The 25,493-nt window shown below is 32.2% G+C and overlaps 1 protein-coding gene across 46 annotated transcripts in view; it reads right to left on the reverse strand.

Annotated features, from left to right (window-relative positions):
* TRDN (triadin) overlaps positions 1–25,493 on the reverse strand; it is a 419,844-nt gene that overhangs the window by 35,616 nt on the left and 358,735 nt on the right. For 24 of the 46 annotated variants that reach the window (XM_031012505.2, XM_055391701.2, XM_055391743.2 and 21 more), the window contains 12 exons: positions 22,563–22,592; positions 21,259–21,285; positions 20,883–20,930; positions 19,055–19,102; positions 17,769–17,786; positions 15,620–15,664; positions 13,300–13,320; positions 8,618–8,644; positions 7,630–7,668; positions 3,877–3,912; positions 3,090–3,134; positions 427–450 (listed from right to left, as the gene is read on the reverse strand). In XM_031012505.2, coding sequence (XP_030868365.2) covers positions 427–450; positions 3,090–3,134; positions 3,877–3,912; positions 7,630–7,668; positions 8,618–8,644; positions 13,300–13,320; positions 15,620–15,664; positions 17,769–17,786; positions 19,055–19,102; positions 20,883–20,930; positions 21,259–21,285; positions 22,563–22,592 — 408 coding nt within the window. The remainder of the gene's footprint in view (positions 1–426; positions 451–3,089; positions 3,135–3,876; positions 3,913–7,629; positions 7,669–8,617; positions 8,645–13,299; positions 13,321–15,619; positions 15,665–17,768; positions 17,787–19,054; positions 19,103–20,882; positions 20,931–21,258; positions 21,286–22,562; positions 22,593–25,493) is intronic. The other 22 variants (XM_055391736.2, XM_055391741.2, XM_055391735.2 and 19 more) reach the window with 4 other exon arrangements.

The raw sequence follows: 25,493 nt of genomic DNA on the forward strand, positions 1-25,493 counted from the left end.
TCTTAGATATACAATTTCATTTAGGTTAACGAACATTAGAAAACAGCAGCTAAAGCATCACTGTTCGACCATATGTGGTCTTTGACAAATTTCTAGTGATTGACAGTTTAAGGCAGATACAGAATTATTTTATTTCACTTGAATTTAATCATTGAAAATATTTATTTATTTAAATGCAAGTCATTTTTATTTTCAGGCTTGAGAAAATAATAAGGTATTTCTGTTACAAGTTGTAATTTCAAATAACATAGTTTTTTTTTAAGTTTCAACGTAAGTAACAATAAAAGCTAATAAATTCCTGTCAGAGGATTTAGTTTAGAATAAACTATACTGAACACTTCAAAAATAAAAATATTTTATGAATCTCATCTTAAAATTGATACTATGTATCAAAGAGAACTTGTCATTAATACAAACTGTACTTACTTGATACTCTTGCAGGTTTTTCTGCTAAAAAGAGAAAATAAATAAGTTTTGTTTAACTGAGATAAAATGCAAGGAAATTATAAATCAGTGGACTTTATAAAAATATCTAATTATTTTGTTTCTTGCTTATTATTTAAGAATCAATGAAGAAATACAGTCATCTGTTGCCTGTCAACATAAGTCTTTGTTTTGTGATAATTTTTAATTTTTTAAAATTTTTATTTAGAGATGGGGTCTCAGTTGCCCAAGATGACATGAAGTGGTACAATCACAGCCACAGCTCACTGCAGCCTCAAATTCCTGTGCTCAAGCAATCCTCCTTCCTCTGCCTCCCAAGTAGCTAGTATTACAGGTGTGAGTTACTATGCCTGGCTGATTCTTTGAATATCTTGGTTAATCTATTTTATCTAAGAAAATATGTCAGCTATCAAAAAAGCTATTCATCAAACTGTCACAAAATATTTATGCTTTTTAAATACTCTTACTAAAATCAAGATCTTTGTTAAATTAAGAGTTTGGGCTCAACTATTATTATACTTAGCTTGAATAAAATTACTTTGCATTATGTAACAGCTAAATATTTTCTTTAAAATTCCCAGACTTTATAAAATATATCATTTAGAATTATTTTTCTTTCAAAGATAGATAAAATAAATAATTACCAGACTATAAAATACATCTTAAAAAACAACATGCAAAGTAAGTTTACTTTTCATAATAATTTATTTATTCTAATGAGATGCTATTATTCTTCAAAGAAATGTGCTTTCTTATTAAGCTGTATGTCGGACAAGATAACTAAGGTGAAATTATTGTCCCAAACACTAGAGCAGACATTCTAATTTCTTGTAAAAGACTAGTAACAGTTCCATTCTAACATTAGTCTCATTTAAAGAGCCAGACTAGAAAATATGATTTTTAAACAACCTGTATTACATGGTTTATTTTGAGATTTGTAGAGTTTCTAACATAAACCTAAGGATTAAAATTTTATAAAAATTAGGTTATTCCTATTAAAAAACATTTTCAGCTTGGATACATGTTTTCAGTATTATTAGAGTACTATGCTTCATGCATAAAATTATGAAATAAATAATTTGGAAAACTATTTCACTAAGACTAACATGTTATTATTTTTTTCTTTAAAATACTAGCATTGGTTAGGAAGACAGAAATATAGGGGAAAATAGACTTTCACTGATATAAATGAAGGAATGAATAAGAATATGCCTGCTCTCAATTATCTCTGAGTTGGACCTGTGCTTTCGTACGTAATCATTTTTCTCCACTGTTTTCACAAGATGAAGACTTTAAAACTATAGATTCACAGAACAGAGTGAGAAGTCTGAATCAGAAGTCTGAATCCCTTGTACAGCTGAGTTACGGAGGTTTCCTCAAATCATCTCTCTAATAGATCACTCCCTTGGGGGCAAATTGGGATATACTCTATCCTTGGGCTGCTGTGATTGGCAGAAAACTTTCTCTTGTATTTGCAGCAGCGTAATAGAATACCGAAGTACGAATAGATGGCCTTAACCATTATAGTGTTTGAAAACATACAAACTTGGAGCCAAATCTTGTCTGTACCATATAAATACTCTTGAGATGTTAGATTTTCTTTTATTGCACTTATTTCATCTTTAAACTGGGCATGATAATTGGGCTTTACTAAGAATTAAGTAAACTAATAATAGGAAAAGGTATAACCATACATTTTCTAATTAATTTATTTTTTTCTCATCCTTCTGGCTGATTATCTCAAAGGATATTAAACAATATTTAAAAGAATGTTTCAATATAAAAATTGTGCCCCTATATTATTCTACAAATGTAATTGCCCTTCTATTGAAAGTTTTACCTCTCAATATTAGTGATAATTATGAATACATTAATAATTTTATGTGTAAAAGGTATGTCTAGATATGTCTAGTCATTTCAGGGATACACATTTCAGTGAGCAGTAAAAGGGAGTCAGTGAAAAACAAAGCTCTTTCTCTCCCTACTAGAGATTTATGTATTTGCTGTGAATGAAAATAGTTGTCTTAGTTATGATATGTTTACCTTAGAATGTAAAGCACTTTTTTAAAGTAATTGAATTTGCCTAAAATTATGTTGCCAAGGCTACATAATTTAGTATAAACCTTATTTATAGTTTTATGATAATATCAGCAAAATAGATCATTCTCTTTTTAAGAAAAAAATGTCTGCATTGTGCATGCTGGCATTTGCCTATTTTGTGTCTAGGTTGAATTAATTTAAAGCCCTAATTTATAAGCAATAAAAAATATATTCATGATCTTAACTATATGTTATTTAGTGATAGATAAAAATAAATCCCAGTAATATTTATTTTTACTACCATATTACTTTTGACATTATTCATGCTAAAAAAGTCTTTGTAATTGATAATTTTTCTTCTGATGTGTAACAGAATATTTGTTCATGTTAACGTTGCTAATAGTTCTGATTTCTTCATGTTTTCTTATTTTCTATTGAAATGTAAGCTTTCTGCTAGATTTTCTACCTGTCCACTTCCTCTGCTATTAAGAGAAGTTTGTATCTTCTAGATTTCTTTGTTCCAAAATAATTTAATATTAATATTAAGCAACAACATAATTCATATGTTTTCATACAAACATAGTAGTTATGTAATTCAAGATTACCTTTTGTCACATTGTGTAATTGAAGACTTTCTTTTCTTGTTGAGACTGTTAATAAGGAAAATGTAAATTAAAATATAAATTTTTAAAGTAAATTTCCATAAAAATTTTGTCTCACATCAACGAATGAGGATAATTTAAGTGTTATAAATATTTTCTCAAGTTGGTTTTCAAAAATTTTTCTATCTAACTGGTACCTAACAAAAATAAATGTTAGCACTAGACATTGTTTTATAAACAGAGGTATAACATGAATGTAGGAACAAAATTAACTAGAATCTATGAAAAATGGGTCATTCTGATTAACTGGATTTGGAGATAAACAAAAAAGAGTTATTTTGTTATTGACAATAATTCTGATATGTCTAAGAATGCTTTCCTCCTGCTCCAATAAACTATTTGATAATTAAGACCTTTGTAAGCTTTATGATAATTATACTCAAATCAGTAATTGTCATCTTATATGGTGTAGTTTGTCAAATAAATAAACCCAATATTAAGAAAAACGGCAGCATTGTGATTCAGTTTATACTTTGCTCATCAATGGCAGAACAAATTGACGCTTATTTGCATGGGTTGGCTTACCATCCATTGCTTCTTTGACACTGCCGTTACTACATAACCATTTTTATTGTGTTTTTTATTTACCATATTTCTTCTTTTACTCAGGCTAACACTCATCACATACATTTAGAAAAGTTTTTTTTTCATATGATATAAATACATTTTGACTTAAAATATTTTAGCTTCAGGGCTTTGCATTCTATTTTTTATTCTTTTAAAAAATTACCTTTATCTTCTCTAAGATGCTTCATGTCTGCTTTTTCTGTATAGAAGAAATAGTAACAGGGTAATTTATTTATTTATTTATTTTTAATTATACTTTAAGTTCTGGGATACATGTGCAGAACATGCAGGTTTGTTACATAGGTATACATGTGTCATGGTGGTTTGCTGCACCCGTCAACCCATTATCTACATTAGGTATTTTTCCTAATGCTATCCCTCCCCTTAACCCCCACCCCCAGAGAGGCCCCAGTGTGTGATGTTCCCATCCCTGTGCCCATGTGTTCTCATTGCTCAACTCCCACGTTTGAGTGAGAACATGCAGTGTGTGGTTTTCTGTTCCGGTGTTAGTTTGCTGAGACGATGGTTTCCGGCTTCATCCATGTCCCTGCAAAGGACATGAACTCATTCATTTTTATGGCTTCATAGTATTCCATGGTGTATATGTGCCACATTTTCTTTATGCAGTCTATCATTGATGGGCATGTGGGTTGGTTCCAAGTCTCGGTCACGTGCTATTTCTGGTTCTATATCCTTGAGGAATCGCCACACTGTCTTCTGCAATGGTTGAACTAATTCCCACCAACATTGTAAAAGCATTCCTATATCTCCACATCATCTCCAGCATCTGTTGTTTCCTGACTTTTTAATGATTGTCATTCTAACTGGTGTGAGATGGTATCTCAGTGGTTTTGATTTGCATTTCTCTAGTGACTGGTGATGATGAGCTTTTTAAAATATGTTTGCCTTCTTTTGAGAAGTGTCTGTTCATATCCTTCATCCACTTTTTGATGGGGTTGTGTGTTTTTTTTTCTTGTAAGTTTGTTTAAGTTCCTATTAGATTCTGGATATTATCCCTTTGTCATACAAATAGATTACAAAAATTTTCTCTCATTCTGTAGGTTGCCTGTTCACTCTGATGATAGTTCCTTTTGCTGTGCAGAAGCTCTTTACTTTAATTAGATCCCATTTGTCAATTTTGGCTTTTGCTGCAAATGCTTTAGCTGTTTTAGTCATGAAGTCTTTGTCCATGTCTATGTCCTGAATGGTATTCCCTAGGTTTTCTTCTAGGGCTTTTATGGTTTTAGGTCTCACATTTAAATCTTTTTCTTTTCTTTTCTTTCTTTTTTTTTAGAAAGAGTCTCACTCTGGCGCCAAGCTAGAGTGCAGTGGCATGATCTTGGCTCACTGCAACCTCTGCCTCTCAGGTTCAAGTGATTCTCCTGCCTCAGCCTCCTGAGTAGCTGGACCACTGGCATGTGCCACCATGCCACGCTAATTTTTGTATTTTTAGTAGAGACAGAGTTTCACCATGTTGGCCAGGGTGGTCTCGAACTCTTAACCTTGTGATCCGCCCACATCAGCCTCCCAAACTGCTGGGATTTCAGGCATGAGCAACCACGCCCGGCATGTTTACATCTTCAATCCATCTTGAGTTAATTTTTGTATAAGGCATAAGGAAGGTGTCCAGTTTCTGTTTTCTGCATATGGCAAGCCAATTTTCCCAACACCATTTATTAAATAGTGAATCCTCACTTTCCCCATTGCTTGTTTTTGTCAGGTTTGTCAAAGATCAGATGGTTGTAGATGTGTGGTGTTATTTCTGAGGACTCTGTTCTGTTCCTTTGGTCTATATTTCTGTTTTGGTACCAGTACCATGCTATTTTGGTTACTGTAGCTTTGTAGTATAGTTTGAAGTCAGGTAGTGTGATGCCTCCAGCTTTGTTCTGTTTGCTTAGGATTGTCTTCACTATAAGGACTCCTTTTTGGTTCTATATGAAATTTAAAGTAGTTTTTTTCTAATTCTGTGAATTAGTAGCTTTATGGAAATAGCATTGAATTTATAAATTACTTTAGGCAGTATGGCCATCTTCACAATATTGATTCTTCCTGTCCATGAGCATGGAAGGTTTTCCATTTGTTTGTGTCCTTTTTTATTTCCTTGAGCAGTGGTTTGTAGTTTTCATTGAAGAGGTCCTTTACATTCCTTGTAAGTTGTATTCCTAGGTATTTTATTATTTTTGAAGCAATTGTGAATGGGAGTTCACTCATGATTTGGCTCTTTGCTTGTCTATTATTGGTGTATAGGATCGTTAGTGATTTTTGCACATTGATTTTGTATCCTGAGACTTTGTTGAAGTTACTTACCAGCTCAAGGAGTTTTGGGGCTGTGACGATGGGGTTTTCTAAATATACAATCATGTCATCTGCAAACAGTGACAATTTGACTTCCTCTCTTCCTATTTCAATACCCTTTATTTATTTCTCTTGCCTGATTGCTCTGGCCAGAACTTCCAATACTATGTTGAATAGGAGTGGTGAAAGAGGGCATCCTTGTCTTTTGTCGGGTTTCAAAGGGAATGCTTCCAGCTTTTGCACTTTCAGTATGCTATTGACTGTGGGTTTATCATAAAAAGCTCTTATTATTTTGAGAAAATTTCCATCAATACCTAGTTTATTGAGTGTTTTTAGCACGAAGAGGTGTTGAATTTTGTCAAAGGCCTTTTCTGTATCTATTGAAATAATCATGTGTTTTTTGTCATTGGTTCTGTTTATGTGATGGATTACATTTATTGATATGTGTAGGTTGAACCAGCCTTGCATCCCAGGGATGAAGCTGACTTGATTGTGGTGGATAAGCTTTTTAATGTGCTGCTGGATTCGGGTTGCCAGTGTTTTATTGAGGATTTTCACATCGATATTCATCAGGAATATTGGCCTGAAATTTTCTTTTTTTTGTTATGTCTCTGCCAGGTTTTGGTGTCAGGTTGATGCTGGCCTCACAAAATGAGTTAGGGAGGAGTCCCTCTTTTTGTACTGTTTGGAGTCATTTTAGAAGAAATGGTACCAGCTCCTCTTTGTACCTCTGGTAGAATTCGTCTGTGAATCTGTCCGGTCCTGGGCTTTTGTTTTGGTTGGCAGGCTATTAATTACTGCCTCAATTTCAGAACTTGTTATTGGTCTATTCAGGGATTCAACCTCTTCTGGTTCAGTCTTGGGAGGGTGTGTGTATCCAGAAATTTATCCCTTTCTTCTAGATTTTCTAGTTTATTTACATAGAGGTGTTTATAGTATTCTCTGATGGTAGTTTGTATTTCTGTGGAATCAGTGGTGATATCCTCTTTATTATTTTTTATTGTGTCTATTTGATTCTTCTCTCTTTTCTTCTTTATTAGTCTGACTAATGGTTTATCTATTTTGTTAATCTTTTCAGAAAAACAGCTCTTGGATTCACTGATTTTTTTAAGGGTTTTTTTGTGTCTCTCACTCCTTCAGTTCTGCTCTGATCTTAGTTATTTCTTGTCTTCTGCTAGCTTTTGAATTTGTTTGTCTTGCTTCTGTAGTTCTTTTCATTGTGATGTTAGGGTGTTGATTTTAGATCTTTCCCACTTTCTCTATATCAGAGTAATATATTTATTAACAAGTCTTCTTAAGGTGAGGAATTGAATTTTATGTAGGCAATATTCACAGTTCAGTAGTAATATGAAAAGAAGTCTGTAGTTTTAATTTAGTAGTAACAGGTAGAGTCTGCTTTCAGTTCTAAATTCCTGATCCTTTTAGATATTTAATAAAAATGCAATAACTATATGTTTTGCATGATGAACTGTAATGTACTATAATTATGATATGTGCTATAAAATCAGTGTCTTCATTTTCATCAACTGTTTTTAAATCATATAATTTGTATAAATTTGTTTTTTTGTTCCTCTGTTTTTGTGGCTAATTTGATGTACGTGTCTTAAAATGTCATTTTTACCTTTACTTTCTTTTTCAGATATTTCAGTTTTCTTCTTTCCTAGGGGAAAGAAAAACAACAAGAAACCATCATTTTAAAAAACATGACTTTCTTACTCATTCTTGGAGTAAACAGTTGGAGATGAGACTTAATCTTATGAGTGGAGGGAGTCAGGGCTCTCTCATTTCCTTTTTGTTATGCTTGGTCATTCTGTTTATGTAGTCACCTATAGGGTCAAAATTTCTCCTCCTCCTCCTCTTTGGCCTCCTCTTCCTCCTCTAAGTCTTTTACTCCTCTTCCTTCTTCTTTTCCTCCTCCTACTTCTTTTTTTCCTCCTCCTCTTCCTCCTCCTACTTCTTTTTTTCCTCCTCCTATTTATCTTCTTTTTTTGAGATAGGGTCTTTCTATATGCCCTCAAATTCCTGGTCTCAAGGGATCCTCCCTCCTCACCCTCCTGAGTAGCCTGGTTTACTTACAGGCATGACCCTCCTACCCACCTCCTCTCCTTTTCTTTTATGCTTTGAAGACAAGCTAGAATAAGCCATGCCTCTGTTAACAAGTTTAAACTAGAAACAATAGGAAAAACAACTACATGTTAAATTTTTACCTTTAGGAAATAAGAATTTGCCTGGCATGATGGATTCATAAGTAAACTAATGAATTAAAGCAATAAAAATGTAACATAATATTTCTAAGCAAAATGTGGATCCAGTTTTCAAAGCAGTCTTGGTAAATAATAATTTTCTTGCTACACTTTTTAGACAAAAGTGAGAAGAAAAACAATATTTAATGGGTGACTTGTAAGTTTGTATGCGGTAAGAATGGACACATTGCATCATTTACTCCTTATAACAAGCCTTTTGGGAAGTCATTATGCCTGTTCTGTAGAACAGAATATCTGGAATTTGAGCAGCTAAGGGATTTTCTAAATGTTATACAGCTAGAAACTTAAATTTACATACTGTTTCCACAACTCTATCTTATCTCCTCTGAAAAAGTAAATATTTACCTGATTCTGTGACTTCTGATGTTCCTTCTTTAGAAAAAAAAAAAAAAAAAAGAATGTAGAAAGAAAGGAAAAAAAAAAAGAAGAAAAAGTACAGTTTTTTATTCAGTAGCAAACAATTGAAACTTATCTTCTGATATTTCTTCCTAAATTACAATAGGCACACATACTCAAAATGGCAAAGAAATGTACTGATGATTAATATTTCTGATAGCTGTAACTAGATATTTTGAAAATAGAACAAATATTCAATTAATCTAAAATGGTATATTTAAATATTATAGAATTGGTTAGATAGAATAAACAAGATATAGTACTTGATAAAAAAACAGGCTGATTACAGTCAACATTAATTTAGTGTGTGCATTTTAAAATAACTAAAATATTAGAATTTTTATAACACAAAAAATATGATAAATGCTGATGTGATGGATACCCCATTTACTTGCCTATATCAAAATATCTCATGTACCCATAAATATATACAACTACTAAGTACCTACCAAGTTAAAAATAAAATAAAATGAAATGTAAAAAATTAAAAAACATACGATATAATTAATGAATTCTAAATTCAAAATTGGTTTTCTTAGTTACAAATTATAAACCTGTCACACAAATTTTTAATCTTCATGGATGCATGCAAACATTCATTCATATAATATTTATTAAAGTAGCTTCATTTATAAGATGCTGTCAGAAATGCAATTGAGTGTGGTCATGGGATGAGATTAAAAGTTAACAAAAACAAACTCAGTTCATATTGACTACAGTCTGATAAGTGATAGAAGACATAAAATTATATTTGCCTTTTGCCTATGCTCATACAGAACCATGCTTTCTTCTTGTTCCTTCAGTAAACTTACAGATTAATATTTCTAAGTATAACCTGGCAAGTTTTTTTAAAAAAAACTTTGTGTCACAAATAATTTCAAATAATAACATTTCCAGAAAATAAAAATTCTCTGATAGTTTAAGAAATATCTCATAAAATATCAATGTTTTCTACAAATGTGGTATCAGTTTTATCAGTCTTACACAACTATTTTGAGTAGCTAATTTCAAAATTCAAAAAAATTAAAATATTTTATGACCATGAAGGTACTTTAAAATGGCTTTATAATGATGTTTCATATTAGCATTCTAGTTTTGACTTCCAACCCTTAATTTTGGGAATAGTGTTCATATTAGTAGCAATATTACAAACTATACTAGAGAATATCTCCAGCCTAAAGGCTGTACTTAATGTTTAAAATTGGCATTGAATCCATCATGAAGTAGCCTGTAGCTGCATGATTAACGAATCTGTCATGTGCTGTTAAGAAAACAGGTTAGTTCTGGGTATTAAAACATATAAATACAACATCCAGAGACACTTTGGATTGAAATGCTTGATTTTTAATCCAGGTTACAGTCTGAGTATTCTAACAGGATTAAATAAACAGCTTCACTGTTTACTGTTACATTTTTATTATTGTTTAAAATGTCCAGGAAACCCCCGTGATTTTGAATTACAAAATAAAATGTACCTCAGGGCTTAAAAAAAAATTAGAAAATAAAAAGTTAATGTGTTAAAATTAAATACATTGAGGACATATATTATGTGCTCTTAATTTTTCTCAACCCACACAATAACTGTTAGAAGATCTTCATACTGTGTTTATTCAATACATCCAAACAAACAATTGAAAGTAGATAAGAGAGAGACACAATTACTGTGTCTTTTGTTTTTGTTTTGTTTTGGTTTTCTTTTATTGTAGTTTGTTTGTTTATTTGCTCAGGTATTAGTTATCATTGTAAATGTGTTAGCAAACCAGGTATATCAACAGAAAACATCATAGGCATTCCCTCATACATCCTGGTCCAGTGTCATAGACCTAAGAGGTGCTCAATAAATACATGTTCAAGGATTAATAAGTGTAATACAGGCATACTCATTTTATTGTGCTTCACTTAATTGCAATTCTCAGGTATCACATTTTTTACAAGTTGACAGTTTGTAGCAACCCTGTATGATTAAGCCTACTGGTGTAATTTTTCCAATGGCATTTGCTTCCTTCACATTTCTGTGTCTCATTTTGGTGATTCTCACAATATTTCAAATTTTTCATTATTATTATATCTGTTATGGTGGTCTGTGATCAGTGATCTTTGATATTACTAATGTAATTATTTTAGTGTGCCACACACCACACCCATATAAGGTGGTAAAACTTAATGAATGTGTGTATTGAGACTCTCATTCACCAAGCCCTCTCCCTTTCCTCTAGTCCTATTTCCTGAGACTCGATGGTTTTGAAATTAGACCAGTTAGTAACCTAAAATGGCCTCTTAGTATTCACAAGAAAGAAAGACTTGCACATGGCTCACTTTAAACCAAAAATTAGAAATGATTAAGTTTAGTGAGAAAGGCATGTTGAAAGCTGGGATAGGCTGAAAGTTAGGCCTCACGTACCAAAGAGTTAGCCAAGTTGTAAATGCAAAGGAAAAGTTCTTGAAGGAAATTAAAAGTGTTACTCCAGTGAACACATAAATGCTAAGAAAGGGAAACAGCCTTATTGCTGAGACAAAGAAAGATTTAGCGGACTGAATAGAAGATCAAAGCAGCTACAACATTCCCTAAGCCAAAACCTAATCTACAGCAAGGCCCTAACTCCCTTCAATTCTATGAAGGCTGAGAGAAGTGAGGAAACTGCAGAAGAAAAGTTGGAGGCTACCAGAGGTTGGTTCATGAAATTTAAGGAATGAAGTCACCTGCGTAACGTAAAAGTATAAGATGAAGCACCAAATGCCGTTACAGAAGCTGCAGAAAGTTATCCAGATCTAGCTAAGATAATTGACCAAGGTGACTACAATAAACAATAAGCTTTCAATGTAGACAAAATAGCCTTCTAGGGAGGATCACTTGAGCCCAGGAGTTTGAGGCTGTAGTGAGCTATGATCCCCAAGCTGTACTCCAGCCTGGTGACAGAGTGAGACCCTGTCTTTAAAAGAACAACAACTTAACAAATAGCCTTCTATTAAAAGAAGATGTCATCTAGAACTTTCATAGCTACAGAGAAAAGTCAATATCTGGCTTCAAAGCTTCAAAAGACAGGCTGAGTCTCTTGTTGGAGGCTAGTGAAGCTGGTGACTTGAAGTTGAAGCCAATGCTTATTGATCATTCTGAAAATTTTAGGTCCCTTAAGAATTATGCCAAATCTACTCTGCCTGTGTTATATAACTGGAACAACAAAATCTAGATGACAGCACATCTGTCTGCAGCATGATTTACTGACTGTTTTAAGCCCACTGTTGAGACCTACTGCTAAGAAAAAAGATTCCTTTCAAATATTATGGCTCATTGACAATGCACCTGGTCACTCAAGAGCTCTAATGGAGCTGTACAAGGAGATTAATATTGCTTTCATGCCTGTGAACACAACATACATTCTGCAGCCCATGGGACTAAAGAGTAATTTTGACATTCAAGTCTTATTACTTAATAAGTACATTTCATAAGGCTGTAGGTGGCATATATAGTGACTCATCTGATAGATCCGTGCAAAGTAAATTGAAAGTCTTCTGGAATGGAATCACCTCTCTAGACGCTATTAAGAACATTTTTGACTCATGAGAGGGAGTCCAAATGTCAGTATCAACAGGAGTTTGAAAGAAATTCATTTCGACTCTTACGAACGACTTCGAGAGGTTCAAGAATTCAGTAGAAGAAGTAACTGCAGATGTGGTGGAAGCAACAAAAGAATTAGAAGTGGTGACTGAATTGCTTCAATGTCATGATCAAACTTGAACAGACGAGGAGTTATTTCTCATGGATGAGAAAAGAAAGTGGATACTTGAGATGGAATCTACTCCTGGTGAAGATGTTGTGAACATCGTCAAAATCACAACAAAGGATTTAGAACATTCCATAAACTTAGTTGATAAAGCAGAAGCCAAGTTTGAGATGACTGACTCCAATTTTGAAAGAAGTTCTACTGTGAGTAAAATGCTGTCAAATAGCCATACGAACTACAGAGAAATCTTTTGTGAAAGAGTCAATCAATGTACCAAACTTTATTGTTGTCTTATTTTCAGAATCACCACAAATTTCTAACCTTCAGAAACCACCACCTTCATCAGTCAGCACCCATCAACATGGAGACAATACTTTTACCAGCAAAAGTATTACAACTTGCTGAAGGTTCAGATGATCACTAACATTTTTAGCAGCAAAATACCTTTAAATAAAGCTATGTACATTTTTTAGACATAATCCTCTTGCACACTTAATAGACTAGAGTATAGTGTAAACATAACCTTTATGTGCACTGGGAAAACAAAAAATGGTGTGATTTATTGTGGTGGTCTGAATGAAACCTGCAATACCCCCGAGGTATGCCAGGACAATGACATCTAATTTTCATTGAATTGCATTTTTTGAATCACTAAACATCTCTTCATGTGCTTATTGGTCTAGGGCTTCTTGCTCTACCCATTTTCTTTTAGTTGTGCTTTTTGTCTCCAAGGTATGCCTGTACACACAATATCCTTTGTCAACCAGACTCACTTACGTGGTAATGGTATAATGGCTATTACATTAACAAACACACCATACATATTTAACTTCAGTTATAACTCAAAGAAATTGTGAAATTAAAACAATGAAATAGGACAATCTTAAAATTCTAAAATGGTACACTTACTTGGAGTTGGTTTTGGTTTGTCTAAAAAGGAAAAAAGAAAAAAAAAGAAAATGAGTGATAATTTTCTATCTATGGGTGACATATCAGCCCTTTATATTTCCTATTTTTGCTTTTTATTGTAAAAATAAGACTAAACTTATATCAACAATGAACAGTAGGAAATGTGTTTTTAATAATTTTCATATCATACTCCCAATGAGTTTCCCATGGAGCAGTAAAGCCTGAAAGTATGGAATCTTTTTTGGTCTCTTTTTTATTCCTGTAAACCTCATATTTGATTTGATACAATATTAATCAATGCTCACAAAAATCTGAACTTCTTACTGTTTCTGAAATAGCATAAAATACATATTCTGCCACAGTCCTTTTGGAATACATATTAATATTAATTTATACTAATATTAATTATTAATATTAATTTTTACTAACTCTCCCAATCCAGTATGTTGAACAATAAGGTTCCTTTATAAAATCTCAAGAATGAATGGGTGGTAGGTAAAAAAAATCCTAAAGACATTCTATTTTTTTCCAATATAACATGTCTTCTAAAATATATTAACTAAAAACGTTAACTGTGTCATCGTACATCTAAAGTTCTATTTCTTCATAAAAAGTAGAAAAGATTTAGCTATGATTGCAGGATTGAATCATCTAAAATTAGGTAAAATAACTAATAGCTAACAGAGGGAATACAAATTGATACTTTTTTTGTAGATACATTTTGTGTTTATATATATATAATATATATGATATATATTATATATAATATACATGTTATATATATTATATATTATAATACGTATTATATATTATAATACGTATTATATATAATATATGTTATATATGTTATATATATTATATATAATATATGTTATATATGTTATATATTATATATAATATATATTATATATTATATATTATATGTTATATATTATATATATTATATATAATATATAATATATATTATATATAATATATAATATATAATATATATAATATATAATATATAATATATAATATATATTATATATAATATATAATATATATTATATATGATATATATTATATATAATATATAATATATAATATATAATATATATCATATATAATATACATTATATATTATATATAATATACATGTTATATATATTATATATTATATATAATATACATGTTATATATATTATATATTATATATAATATACATGTTATATATATTATATATTATATATAATATACATGTTATATATAATATATTATATATAATATACATGTTATATGTATTATATATTATATATAATATACATGTTATATATGTTATATATATTATATACATGTTATATATATTATACATGTTATATATATTATATACATGTTATATATTATATATTATATATGTTATATATATTATATATATATTATATATTTGTACTGGTAGATAGATAATGCTAGAAGGATACTTTAAGAAATAACAGTGATTTGGGAGGCCGAGGCGGGTGGATCACGAGGTCAGGAGATCGAGACCATCCTGGCTAACACAGTGAAACCCTTCTCTACTAAAAATACAAAAAATTAGCCGGGCATGGTGACAGGTGCCTGTAGTCCCAGCTACTCGGGAGACTGAGGTAGGAGAATGGTGTGAACCCGGGAGGTGGAGCTTGCAGTGAGCTGAGATCGCGCCACTGCCCTCCAGCCTGGAGAGAGAGACTTCGTCTCAAAAAAAAAAAAGAAGTAACAGTGATTACCTCTGGATATCATCACATATTTTTGAAATGAGAACTGGTAGAATTTACCAAAAGAGAGAGATTTTTGCAGTTAGCTTCCTATATGCCTCAGTGTTTGGACCATGTGAAATATTACATATTGTAAAAATTGAATGACATTTTAAAATAATTAAGCTAACTTTTAGAATGGGGTAACTTCTCTTTTAAGAGGATATATCAAGCTGAAATTCACAATTTGTGAAATTTAGCCTGTGTAATTTGACAAGATATTTTAAAACTATCAACTTAATCTGTATGATAAATTATGTTAATACTGACAACAGTAAAATACTGAATATTTTGGAAGGACCTTGTGAATCATAAAAGCAAATCTAATTTGTTAATTTTGCTCTATCATAATTGCATGTTTGGCAATCCATGTTTGATTGACAACAATATTGCCCTTAGGTCAGATAAACTAGATTACACTACAAAACCACAGGATGACACATTACCAGGAAACACAGAGAAAATGACTTGTATGCATTACTTTAATTTTTGAATATAATAAAAATAGTGAACATAAGACAGAATATAAACCAAAAATGGTAAAATACCTGTTTTTATAGATAGAGGTTCTCTTTCTCGATGTTCAGTTTTTTCTAGAGAAAGAAATCAAAATTCACTGGCAATCTGTGGATTCTTTGTTTGGCAAATATTTCTTATTTATGTATTTGCAAGTGATCCTCAGTTTACCCAAGAGGCATGCCCCAAAGTCATTTTCATGTAATTTGAAACAAAGAAAGCATATTGCCATAAAAAAATTATAAACAGGGTTAGGTTCCTTCTCAGGACAGCCAGGAAAAGGCTTTTTTCTACATTTGGCTGAAAGACAGTATTAGGGTTTTATCCCTTTGGGGGCTGTGTTGTATAAGAGGATAGAATATGGCAAAAAGGAGAATAAGAATATTGTTTCATTTGCTGAAAATTGAATCATTCTTTGGGGACATTTTTAGCGGATGGTATTTGTCTTTGACATTTTACCAACTCCTCTTTTTTCCTCTTTGAATCCTAGTTACCTTCTTGCCAGTTAGAAGCAATGTACTGCTGAACACTAGTTTCTTACTGAAAATTTAAACTAAATCTGCTGTATTCCAGAGAGTGCCACATTTTGTATTTTTATTGACCTGTACCACCCTCCCTTTCCAGGTTTTCTTAAAACTCTCATAGCTGAATCTCAACTATTCTAGGATATGACAAAAAGAAATAAAAATGTATGAGTAATTGACATCCCTCTTAGTTCTCTGAAAAATATTTGAATTGAAAATTTTAAAGAGATCATTCTCTTTCATGAAAAGTGGAATTTAAAGTCAACCATATAGGTGGGATATCTTGAATGGGATTGAGAATATCTGTCAATTGAGTAGGACTCTGGAACAGACCAAGTGTTACCTCTAATGACCTCTATGGTCAGTTCTTCTGAGCTGTTCTTGATGTTTACTTGTCCTTTCTTTCCCTCACTCTTGAATTTGGAGTTTCTCTAAACTTACTACTTTTTCCCCAAATTATGCACCAACACTGAAGTAGGTGGCAAGATGTGGGACTCCAGGTGTCATCAGACTAAACAGATATTTGTAAATTAGGAACTGATGCCATTCAAGAATAAACTTCCATGAACTGAATTTGCATAAATGTTACAGTAAATAAGCATTCAAAATAAAAGAAAATGAAGCCAATATTCAAGGTATTAAACTGTTATAACAGCATTAATAATAAATCAAGGGAACAATAATAATATAAAATATATATTCAAAATACAATTCACAGATTCTAGGATGTGAATATGTTCTGATTAGAGTCATTCATTTGTGCTATATAGCCGAAACCACTTATATGTATTCCTAAGCTGTGTCACACGTTCACCTTTGGGTCTTGTGAAGCTATTTTGCATGCAAGAGCCAGAATATATTTGACCAACAGCCATTCATGCATTTGTCTAAGCTTGTGTTTCACAAATGTGCACCATTCAACGACCAACATCACAATTTTGACACAATATTGAATATATTTACTACCACAGTGGGTAAATATTTATGCCTTCCTGAGTCCAAAAGTCATCTTTAAACTCTTCATCACTATACTCTCTGTGTCACACCTGTACAGTGAAATGAAGGATCTTCAAAGTCCACATTCATAAGGACATTTCATCATTGTAATGGACAAATGGCAAAATGTTTATAATTAAATGGATTTCTAAATGCCAAAGCTACCTACAGTTTAATTAATGCAGCTTAAAGCAAACAAATTAAAAACAGTATATGGTTCATAACACTGACAATTGTATATCATTTCATTTTCTTTTGTTATTCATTACATATGTTTAAAAGATTTCCAACCTACCTTAACTTACTGTGAGCGGTATTTTATAGCCTATATGGATTCCCTCTTTTAATATTAACCATAGTGACAGACTTCTGGATATTTCTTTTGTATAGTTATAATCATTAATTAGTAGTGATTTAATTAATCATTAATTATTAATCATTAATTAGTAGATTGATTTAACAAGAATGTTAAATCAATGCCATAGCAATAACATTATTTTATCACTAACAATTAAATAGCAATAACATTAATTTATTATTTATAGCTATTTAGCCACAGACAACACTGAAAATAACATTTTTCTTAAAAAAACTAAGCAAAATTGTTAAAGCTGAAATGGTCAAGCGATATTTCGCAGGTGTTATTCTATTCATCTCTTACTTGTTGGTTTGGGCTTGGCTGTGGAGAATGGAGGCAAACACATGGCATATTGATGAGTACAAACCATGGAAAAAATAACTGTTTAGTATTTGTATCTACTTAGTTTTAGGTCCCCTCCTTAGCTTAAACTTAACCTGTTTTCTTTGACCACTAATATTTTACTGTCAGCAAATACATTAATCAAACTGCAAAAAACTAGTAAGACACATGCTATGCACATAAAATTTAAAACAATCTATATATTTGAGTCACAAATACATTGAGCTAGCTTCTTCATAATTCCCAAACATCCATACAACTGAATGAGATACTCAGGTGGCCATATTAATACCTTAGGGTGCAAATTAAAGGAACATTTACTAAAATTATAAACTTAGGCAGTGGTTGGAAGAAAGTATAATGGTCATATGAAGTAATGTGAAAATGGCCTTATGAGATTTCTTTCTTTCTACTTATAAACTAGTCTATAATTTCTATGAATAATTAGATCTCTCCTCAATTCTATTATATTTTTTCCTCCAAGAAACTATTTAAATCCTTATTATCTGATTATCTCAGGAGAAAAACATGTTTCACAGAGTTTTTCTTTTGGAATGATTATTAATAAGAGATGGGATTCTCTTAATGGCTGAAGTGGGTAGGATTTCTGTCTTGGAATCAAACAGAGGAAGCTCAGTGACTCAGATGTGAATTGATTTCAAGACTCATAAGTTTTCTTTTTCCTTACAGGAAAAACTTCTGAATTGCAAGAGTATGTGTCTTTTCTTTCTCATATGAACTAATGACAGATGGAGTGTTTTTACTTTAATATTTTATGTTCTGTTGATCATTCTCTAAGGCAGACTTTAAAGTTATATAACCATAACCCTCTCTATGGAGCTTTCATGAAAGTAAATTATTCCAGCTAATTTATAAATAGTGGAAAGTTTCAGACTTCTGTAATTTTAAGATTTGAGGAAATGTGGTTTAAAAATAAGATTAAACACCTAAGTATACATGATAATCAATGCATTATATAGATTTTCTCATGAATTACACATAAGCTTAGCTCAATCACACTTAAAGTTATGCTACTCTAGTTATTATTTTTTAACAAAAATTATATTGAACATATTTTTAGTTATTCACAAGAATTCAGAATGTTAGAAGTTATGGTACTAAAAGCCTACACACTTCAGTGAAGGGGTGTGTGTGTGTGTGTGTGTCTGTGTGTCTGCATGCACACATGAGTGCACCACATAACATATAATGAGACATAGAAAAAAGATGTAAAATACCTTATTTACCTGTTTTTTCTATTGTGACAGCTTTTACCTGCTTGAGAACTTTTTCTTCTGTGATAGGAAAAAATGTTAACACAAGTAGGAAATTTGAATACATCAGTGACATATTTCAACCATGATTTTTGTATTCTTTTGAAATAGTGCCAATGCCAAGAAAAACTTGTTGCCTCAATAAAACAGCAAAAACATCTTCTATTCAAATTGGATGAAAGCACAAAGAAAATCTGTCCAGCTGAAATGTCCTTTGCAGCTATCTTGCTATAGAAGTTTTCCTAACTTAAATTGTTCCCTAACATGCCAATATGAGCCCTATTTTTTGCCTTCACTGTATTTCAGTGTATTTATCTGCCCAGAGGTACTGCTTTATAAAATATATGTTCCCTTACTATTATTAAATTAGAATAGGAAGGAGCAATTTTTGATCTTCTTGTACCGATACCTCCCTGGGAACCCAGGAATAGGTGGAGAACCCAAATTTCTTACAGTGTGAAGCTGGGGAAGAACAAAGTTGATGCCTTTGTGGGATGTCCTCTGTTCTCAGTGATTTTTCATAGTCAAAGATGTTTGGGTCAAAGTAAAGAGATTATTGCCCTGATACTACATGAAATTAAACTTCTCAAGCATTTCACACTGGGTATGAATCAACTGATCAAATATCCTAAGTAGAAAGTTTCACTGGATAACAGAGAATTTAAAGAGCATGATGGTGTAACTGAAGTAAAAGAGTTGTTCCTACAAGACAATACATTTGATGTACACTCAGAGACTAAAGTCTGTCACTTCTCTTTATTTCACCTCAAATTGGCTAATATTTGGGACATAAGAAAATAACAATGTTTCATTTAATGAGGAGCTTCTGAAAGTTGTTTCTAAGGTTCTGCTTTTGTCAATACAGACAGCTCTTCTCACCTCTCCACACTCCAGCCCTGCTTTCCTTATTCCTATATTTTCTGTTGTTGGTGTATCACAGTTTTTTTTAAAAGCATATGCAAAACAAATCGAACAGACTAAAACCCATTGTATACAGATTTTCTAAAGTACAATTTATAAAAGTAAGCAAAGGATTTCCTAAGATTTGTTTAGAGAAAGTATGTTTTTAACTTTTCAAAGATTCTGGCCTAACTATATTCACAAATTGCATACATATTTCAGCCTGGAATGAAAAATAATATTCTACAGAATAATCAGGGCTTGGGTAGCCTCAAAATTAAATTCATATTTAATTAGCTGAAATAAAAACTTGTTTTTATTCTTAAATAAAAACTAACTCATAACCTTGTTTTGATAAATTATGTATCTTTTTTTTTTACAAGAAGAACACATTAGCTTACTTCTGCTTTCTACAAAATGCAAGACCAGGAATAAAAAGAAAATAAGAAAGGGAAGCAAGGGTGAAGAAAATAAAGAGTCAGGAAAAGAAGCATGGAGAAATGTTGACTTCTTCAGCATTTTTGGGACTTGGAGAGTCTAAAATGATCATATTTGAATAAGCCAATCTGAATTACAAGTTTGCTCAGAGTGCCTTGCCCAAATCAGAAAAAAACAGAAAGTATAGAGCCCATTCATCTAAGTGCTGGGTGACTGTGGTTTTTGTGCAAAGCTAACTCTCTGGTGGGAAGGGAAGACTAGTTGTCTAGTTGCATCTCACTGGTTAAGTTCTCAGTACAAAAAAAAATTCTAAAGATGACTAAAATTGGAGATGGTCTAGAAGCTTATGACTTAAGACATGAATTGTCCCAAATAACTTTAGACTTGACTCTAAACTCTTCCTTCTGTTAAAATTAGAACATTGAGAGGTTATTTGAGACTACAAATACCACCTGCAAAATACCTGGTTTACCATGAGAAACAGTCTTTTCTGGTTTCACTATGTCTTGTTCTGAAAATAATAAAAAGAAAATCTTTTTAGGTATTTAGAAGCTGGGAAAATAGCTAGCAGATTTTAGCAAATGTGCCCATAGAGAAAAAATATTCTGAAATCTTCATATCATCCTTGTTTCTATGTAAAACTTAAAGGTTTTAGTTCATGAAAACAATATGCCAAGAATTCTTATTTACAAAATTTTTGAAACTATAGTTTTCAAAACACAGGCTGTAATAAAACATAAATATAAAAGCACAGGTTTAAAATACATGATTTTGAAAACATTTCAATATTTTTTTGTAAAAAACTCTATATAAGCATAAAAGATAAAATTAATACATACTGTGAATTTGTACTTTTTCAGATATAGCTAAAAATAAATAAATAACATATTAGATTAAATTACCTGCAAAATGGAGTATTTAACAATAACAAATATAACTGGTTATTGTAAATAGAACTAGGCATAACTAGCTTTAAATAGTATTGGGTTTCTGGTTAAAGAAAAGTAAAACTGGCAAAAATACAAAATGCTTATATCTGGTAAAACATATCCACCTACAGCAGATAAATATAATCAGGAAAATAAATAATAAAATAATAATAAATCATAATAATATTTGTAATGTAACAAGGCTGTTATGATCCTTAATATATTGTAAATATATCACAAGAGCAACTATATTCAAGCTTATGATCAGTTGCCAGGTAAGTTCTGGTGAGAATTCAGGGGCTGAGGTACTATTGAATATGTGTCTAGATTTGTATTCTTGATTTGTTGATATTGAAGAATCTTGCTAAGTAATCTTTTATAATGAAGAAATAGCTACCATAGAGCCTGAGGGTTTTTTTGAACTTGCCTCAGGTCAATTGCTAGTTGGTACCAGAGGTATGACTTAAACACTAAAAAACAATGTAGACTTGGAAAGGTCACACTTTTTTTAGGTCAATGCTACCTTCTAATAAAATGATAGCATTTTAGGGACAATCTCTTAAGGGGAGTACCCAGGGTTTGGTGCAAATCAGACATGGGGCAGACCCCTAGATTCAACATTGATTAACTTGAAAATCCTGGAATAATAACTTATTTTCTGAACTTGAGCTATTGAACTGCTTCTTCAGATATTAAGTGTAGGTAATAATTGCCATGCTGTCTGTTTCTCATAATGATATGATGAAAGTAAAAATCCTATGCTAGTCCTTAGCTCACAATAGATGCTTAATAAGTTCTTGCTCTCATTCCCTTCAAACCACAACAGTCTATAACTTTATGATTTTATAATTCTGGTATATTACTGGAAATACTTCAGAATTATAAAAACAAAGCCACCAGAATTATGAAAATAAAGCCATAAGTTAAGCATGATTATTATTAATTTCATAAAAACCTTAGAAATGTCTCCAGAAACTTAGAGTCTCTGTTGAGATTTATTTAAGGCCATTTTCTAGGTGTTTTAGTCTAGGGAATATTCCCATTCTCACCTAATCCAGTGCTATAAAATCATGTTGAGCAATGGAGTTGACAAAATAATGAGGAACTTGGAGACTCTGTGCATGTCTCCCTAGTGAGATGTAAGCCTCTTTTAGTACTTAATAAAATAAAGATAATGTCAACTCTGAATCTATATAAAATAAAGCTCATGTTACCTGGTTTTGCTTCTTTTTTAATTTGGGGCTCTGAGGGAGAGAAAAGGCAGAAAATTTAAAACCTGAAAAAATAAACTAGAATACAAATTAATTTTTAGAAATAATTTTATTTGGTTATCATAATTGGGAGGATGAGGCAGGAGAATTGCTTGAACCCAGGAGGCAGAGGTTTCAGTGAGCTGAGATCATGCCACTGCACTCCAGCTTAGGTGACAGAGCGAGGCTCCGTTTCAAAAAAAAAATTTTTTTTACTAAAATTTATTTCAGTTTTACACTGGTTTGCCAATGATGGACTATTAAACACGAAACAGAAACATGCTTTGCACTTGTCTGTGAAATTGTTGCTATAGCTAATTCTTTTAAATCTAAATTTTCTACTTTTTTTCTAAGATGATTATTGCAGAAAATAGTTCCAAAGTCAACAAAAGATAAATTATTTTAACAACAAGAGTTGGAAGAGACTCTTTGAAATAGATGTAATTGGGTACTTACGTGATTTAGGAATTGAGACAAATAGTGTTATGGCTCAAATGTGTTCTCCCAAACAATCTGTTGAGTCCTAACCCCCAGTGCCTCAGAATGTAACCTTATTTGTAAATAGGGTTGCTACTGATGTAATTAGTTAAGGTAAGATGAGGTCATGCTAGAGAAGGGTAGGTTTTTAATCCAATATGACTATTGTCCTTATAAGAAGAGGAGAAGAGACACAAAGAGAGAAGATGACCATGCGGTAATAGAGGCAGAGATTGAAGTCATATATCTTCACACCAAGAAACACCGAAGATTGCTAGAAAACACCAGAAGCTAGGAGAAGCAAACAAATATTCTCCTCTACGGGTTTAAAAAGAAGTGTTGCTTTGTCAACACCTTGATTTTGGATTTTTAACTTCCAAAATTGTGAGAGAGAAAAATTTCTCCAGTTTTAAGCAACACAATTTGTGATATTTTATTGTAGCCATCCAAGGAAACTAATCAATTTTGGTTTAGGAACATAGGTGCTGCTGAAACAAACACCCATACATGTAAAAGTGGTTTTGAAATTGGGTAAAGGGTAGAGTCTAGAATAATTTTGAGACACTTAATATAGAAAGCCTAGATTGCTTTGAAGAGATTATTGGCAGAAATATTGGCATTAAAGGTTATTCTGATGAGGGCTCAGAAAGAACTCAAGAGAGCTATAGAGAAAGCTCTTGTCATTTTAAATGATACATTTCTGACTTAGTCCATTTTGTGCTGCTATAATAGAATATCACAGACTGGGTAATTTACATAGAACAGAAATGTATTTCTTATACTTCTAGAGACCGTGAAGTTCGGGATTAAGGTATTAGCAGGTTTGGTCTCTGGTTTGGAGATAATGCCTTGCTACTGTGTCCTTCAGAGAGAAGGAATGCTGTGTCCTTACAGGGCAAAGCCAAAAGGGGAAGACAGCAGGCTAGCTGAACACTGCATGGAGCCTCTTTTATAACGGCCTTTTTCCCATTCACAAAAGAGGAGCTCTTATGGCCTAATCACCTCTTCAAGGCTCCAGCTGTCAATACTATTTATTACACAGGTAACACATAAATTTTGAGAAAACACATTCAAATCATATAGATATATATTATTGTAAGTAGAAGTAGAATGTTGCTAGAAATATGAGTTTTAAAGATGAGGTCTCAAGAAAATGAGGAACATGTTATTGGCCAATAAGGAAAGGTAATATTTGTTATAAAGTGGCAAAAAACTTAGCTTAATTGTGTTCTTCTGTTAGGTGGAAGATGGAAATAGTAAGTGAATACTTAAAAATTTAGCTAAGAACATTTTCAAGCAAAGTATGGAAGGTGCAAACTGATTTCTCCTTGTTGTTTATAATAAAATGTGAAAAGAAAGATACACATAAATTGAAGAAGAAACTGTTAATCGAATAAGAACTGGCACTTACTGATTTGAAAATTCTCAGCCTATCTAGACAGTGTGCCATGGAGATAGAGCCAAGGTTGTGGTTGGACAAACTTTTGCTAAAGAGATTAGATGTATGACTCATGGAGCCACTTCAGCAGAAGACAGAAATAGAGATGTGGTTATCCAGGAAACATCTGTGGAGGACCCTCTTATCTAATGGCTTAGATGCCCCATGAATTGAATGTGACACTAGTCAGGTTTTCGAGAATTTTAAAGAAGCAAAAACAATGCCAGCCTGGACAGAAAAGGGACAGAGACATGATAAAATGAAGGGATAATGACTCCAAGAGAAAAGCCATGAATTCAAATGCCTGGGTTAATGGGACCTCCTGTGGCAGAGAAGGCAGGGCTGTCAGCACACTGAGGTAAGAGGACAGGGCCACTGTTCCACCAGTCCCAGAGTACAGAGCACTGAGCCAGAAAGAACATTCTCAGGCTTTGAAATATGCTAGGTTTTGGATTTGCTTAGGACTCAGGACCTCTTTTAATTTTATTGCAATTTCTTCCCTTTAAAAGGGGAATGCCCATCCTATACGTATCTCATCATTTTATTTTGGGAGTAAATAATTTGTTTCATGTTTTCACAGGTTCAAAAAGAGAAGAGGAATTTTGCTGCAGGAAGAATCATACTCCAAGTTTTATATGTAACTGATTTAGATGATGAGATTTGGAACTATTGATTGATATTTAGATGAAATTTTGGACTTGGAACCATGCTAGAATGGTTAGGACTTTTAGAAATGTTGGGATGGGGTGAACATATTTTGCACCTATGGAGGACATAAATTTTGGGCCAGCCAGAGAATGGACTGTTATGGATTTAATTGCATCTCTCCAAAAGGTATGCTTACATCCTAACCTCCAGTACCTTAAAATAGGAACTTGTTTGTAAATAGGGTTATTGCAGATGTAATTAGTTAAGATGTGGTCATGGGGCAGTAGGGTGGGTATTTAATCCAATATGACTGGTGTACTTATTAGAGGAGA

This window comes from Gorilla gorilla, chromosome 5 (genome assembly GCF_029281585.2).
Source record: "Gorilla gorilla gorilla isolate KB3781 chromosome 5, NHGRI_mGorGor1-v2.1_pri, whole genome shotgun sequence".
NCBI lineage: Eukaryota > Metazoa > Chordata > Mammalia > Primates > Hominidae > Gorilla > Gorilla gorilla.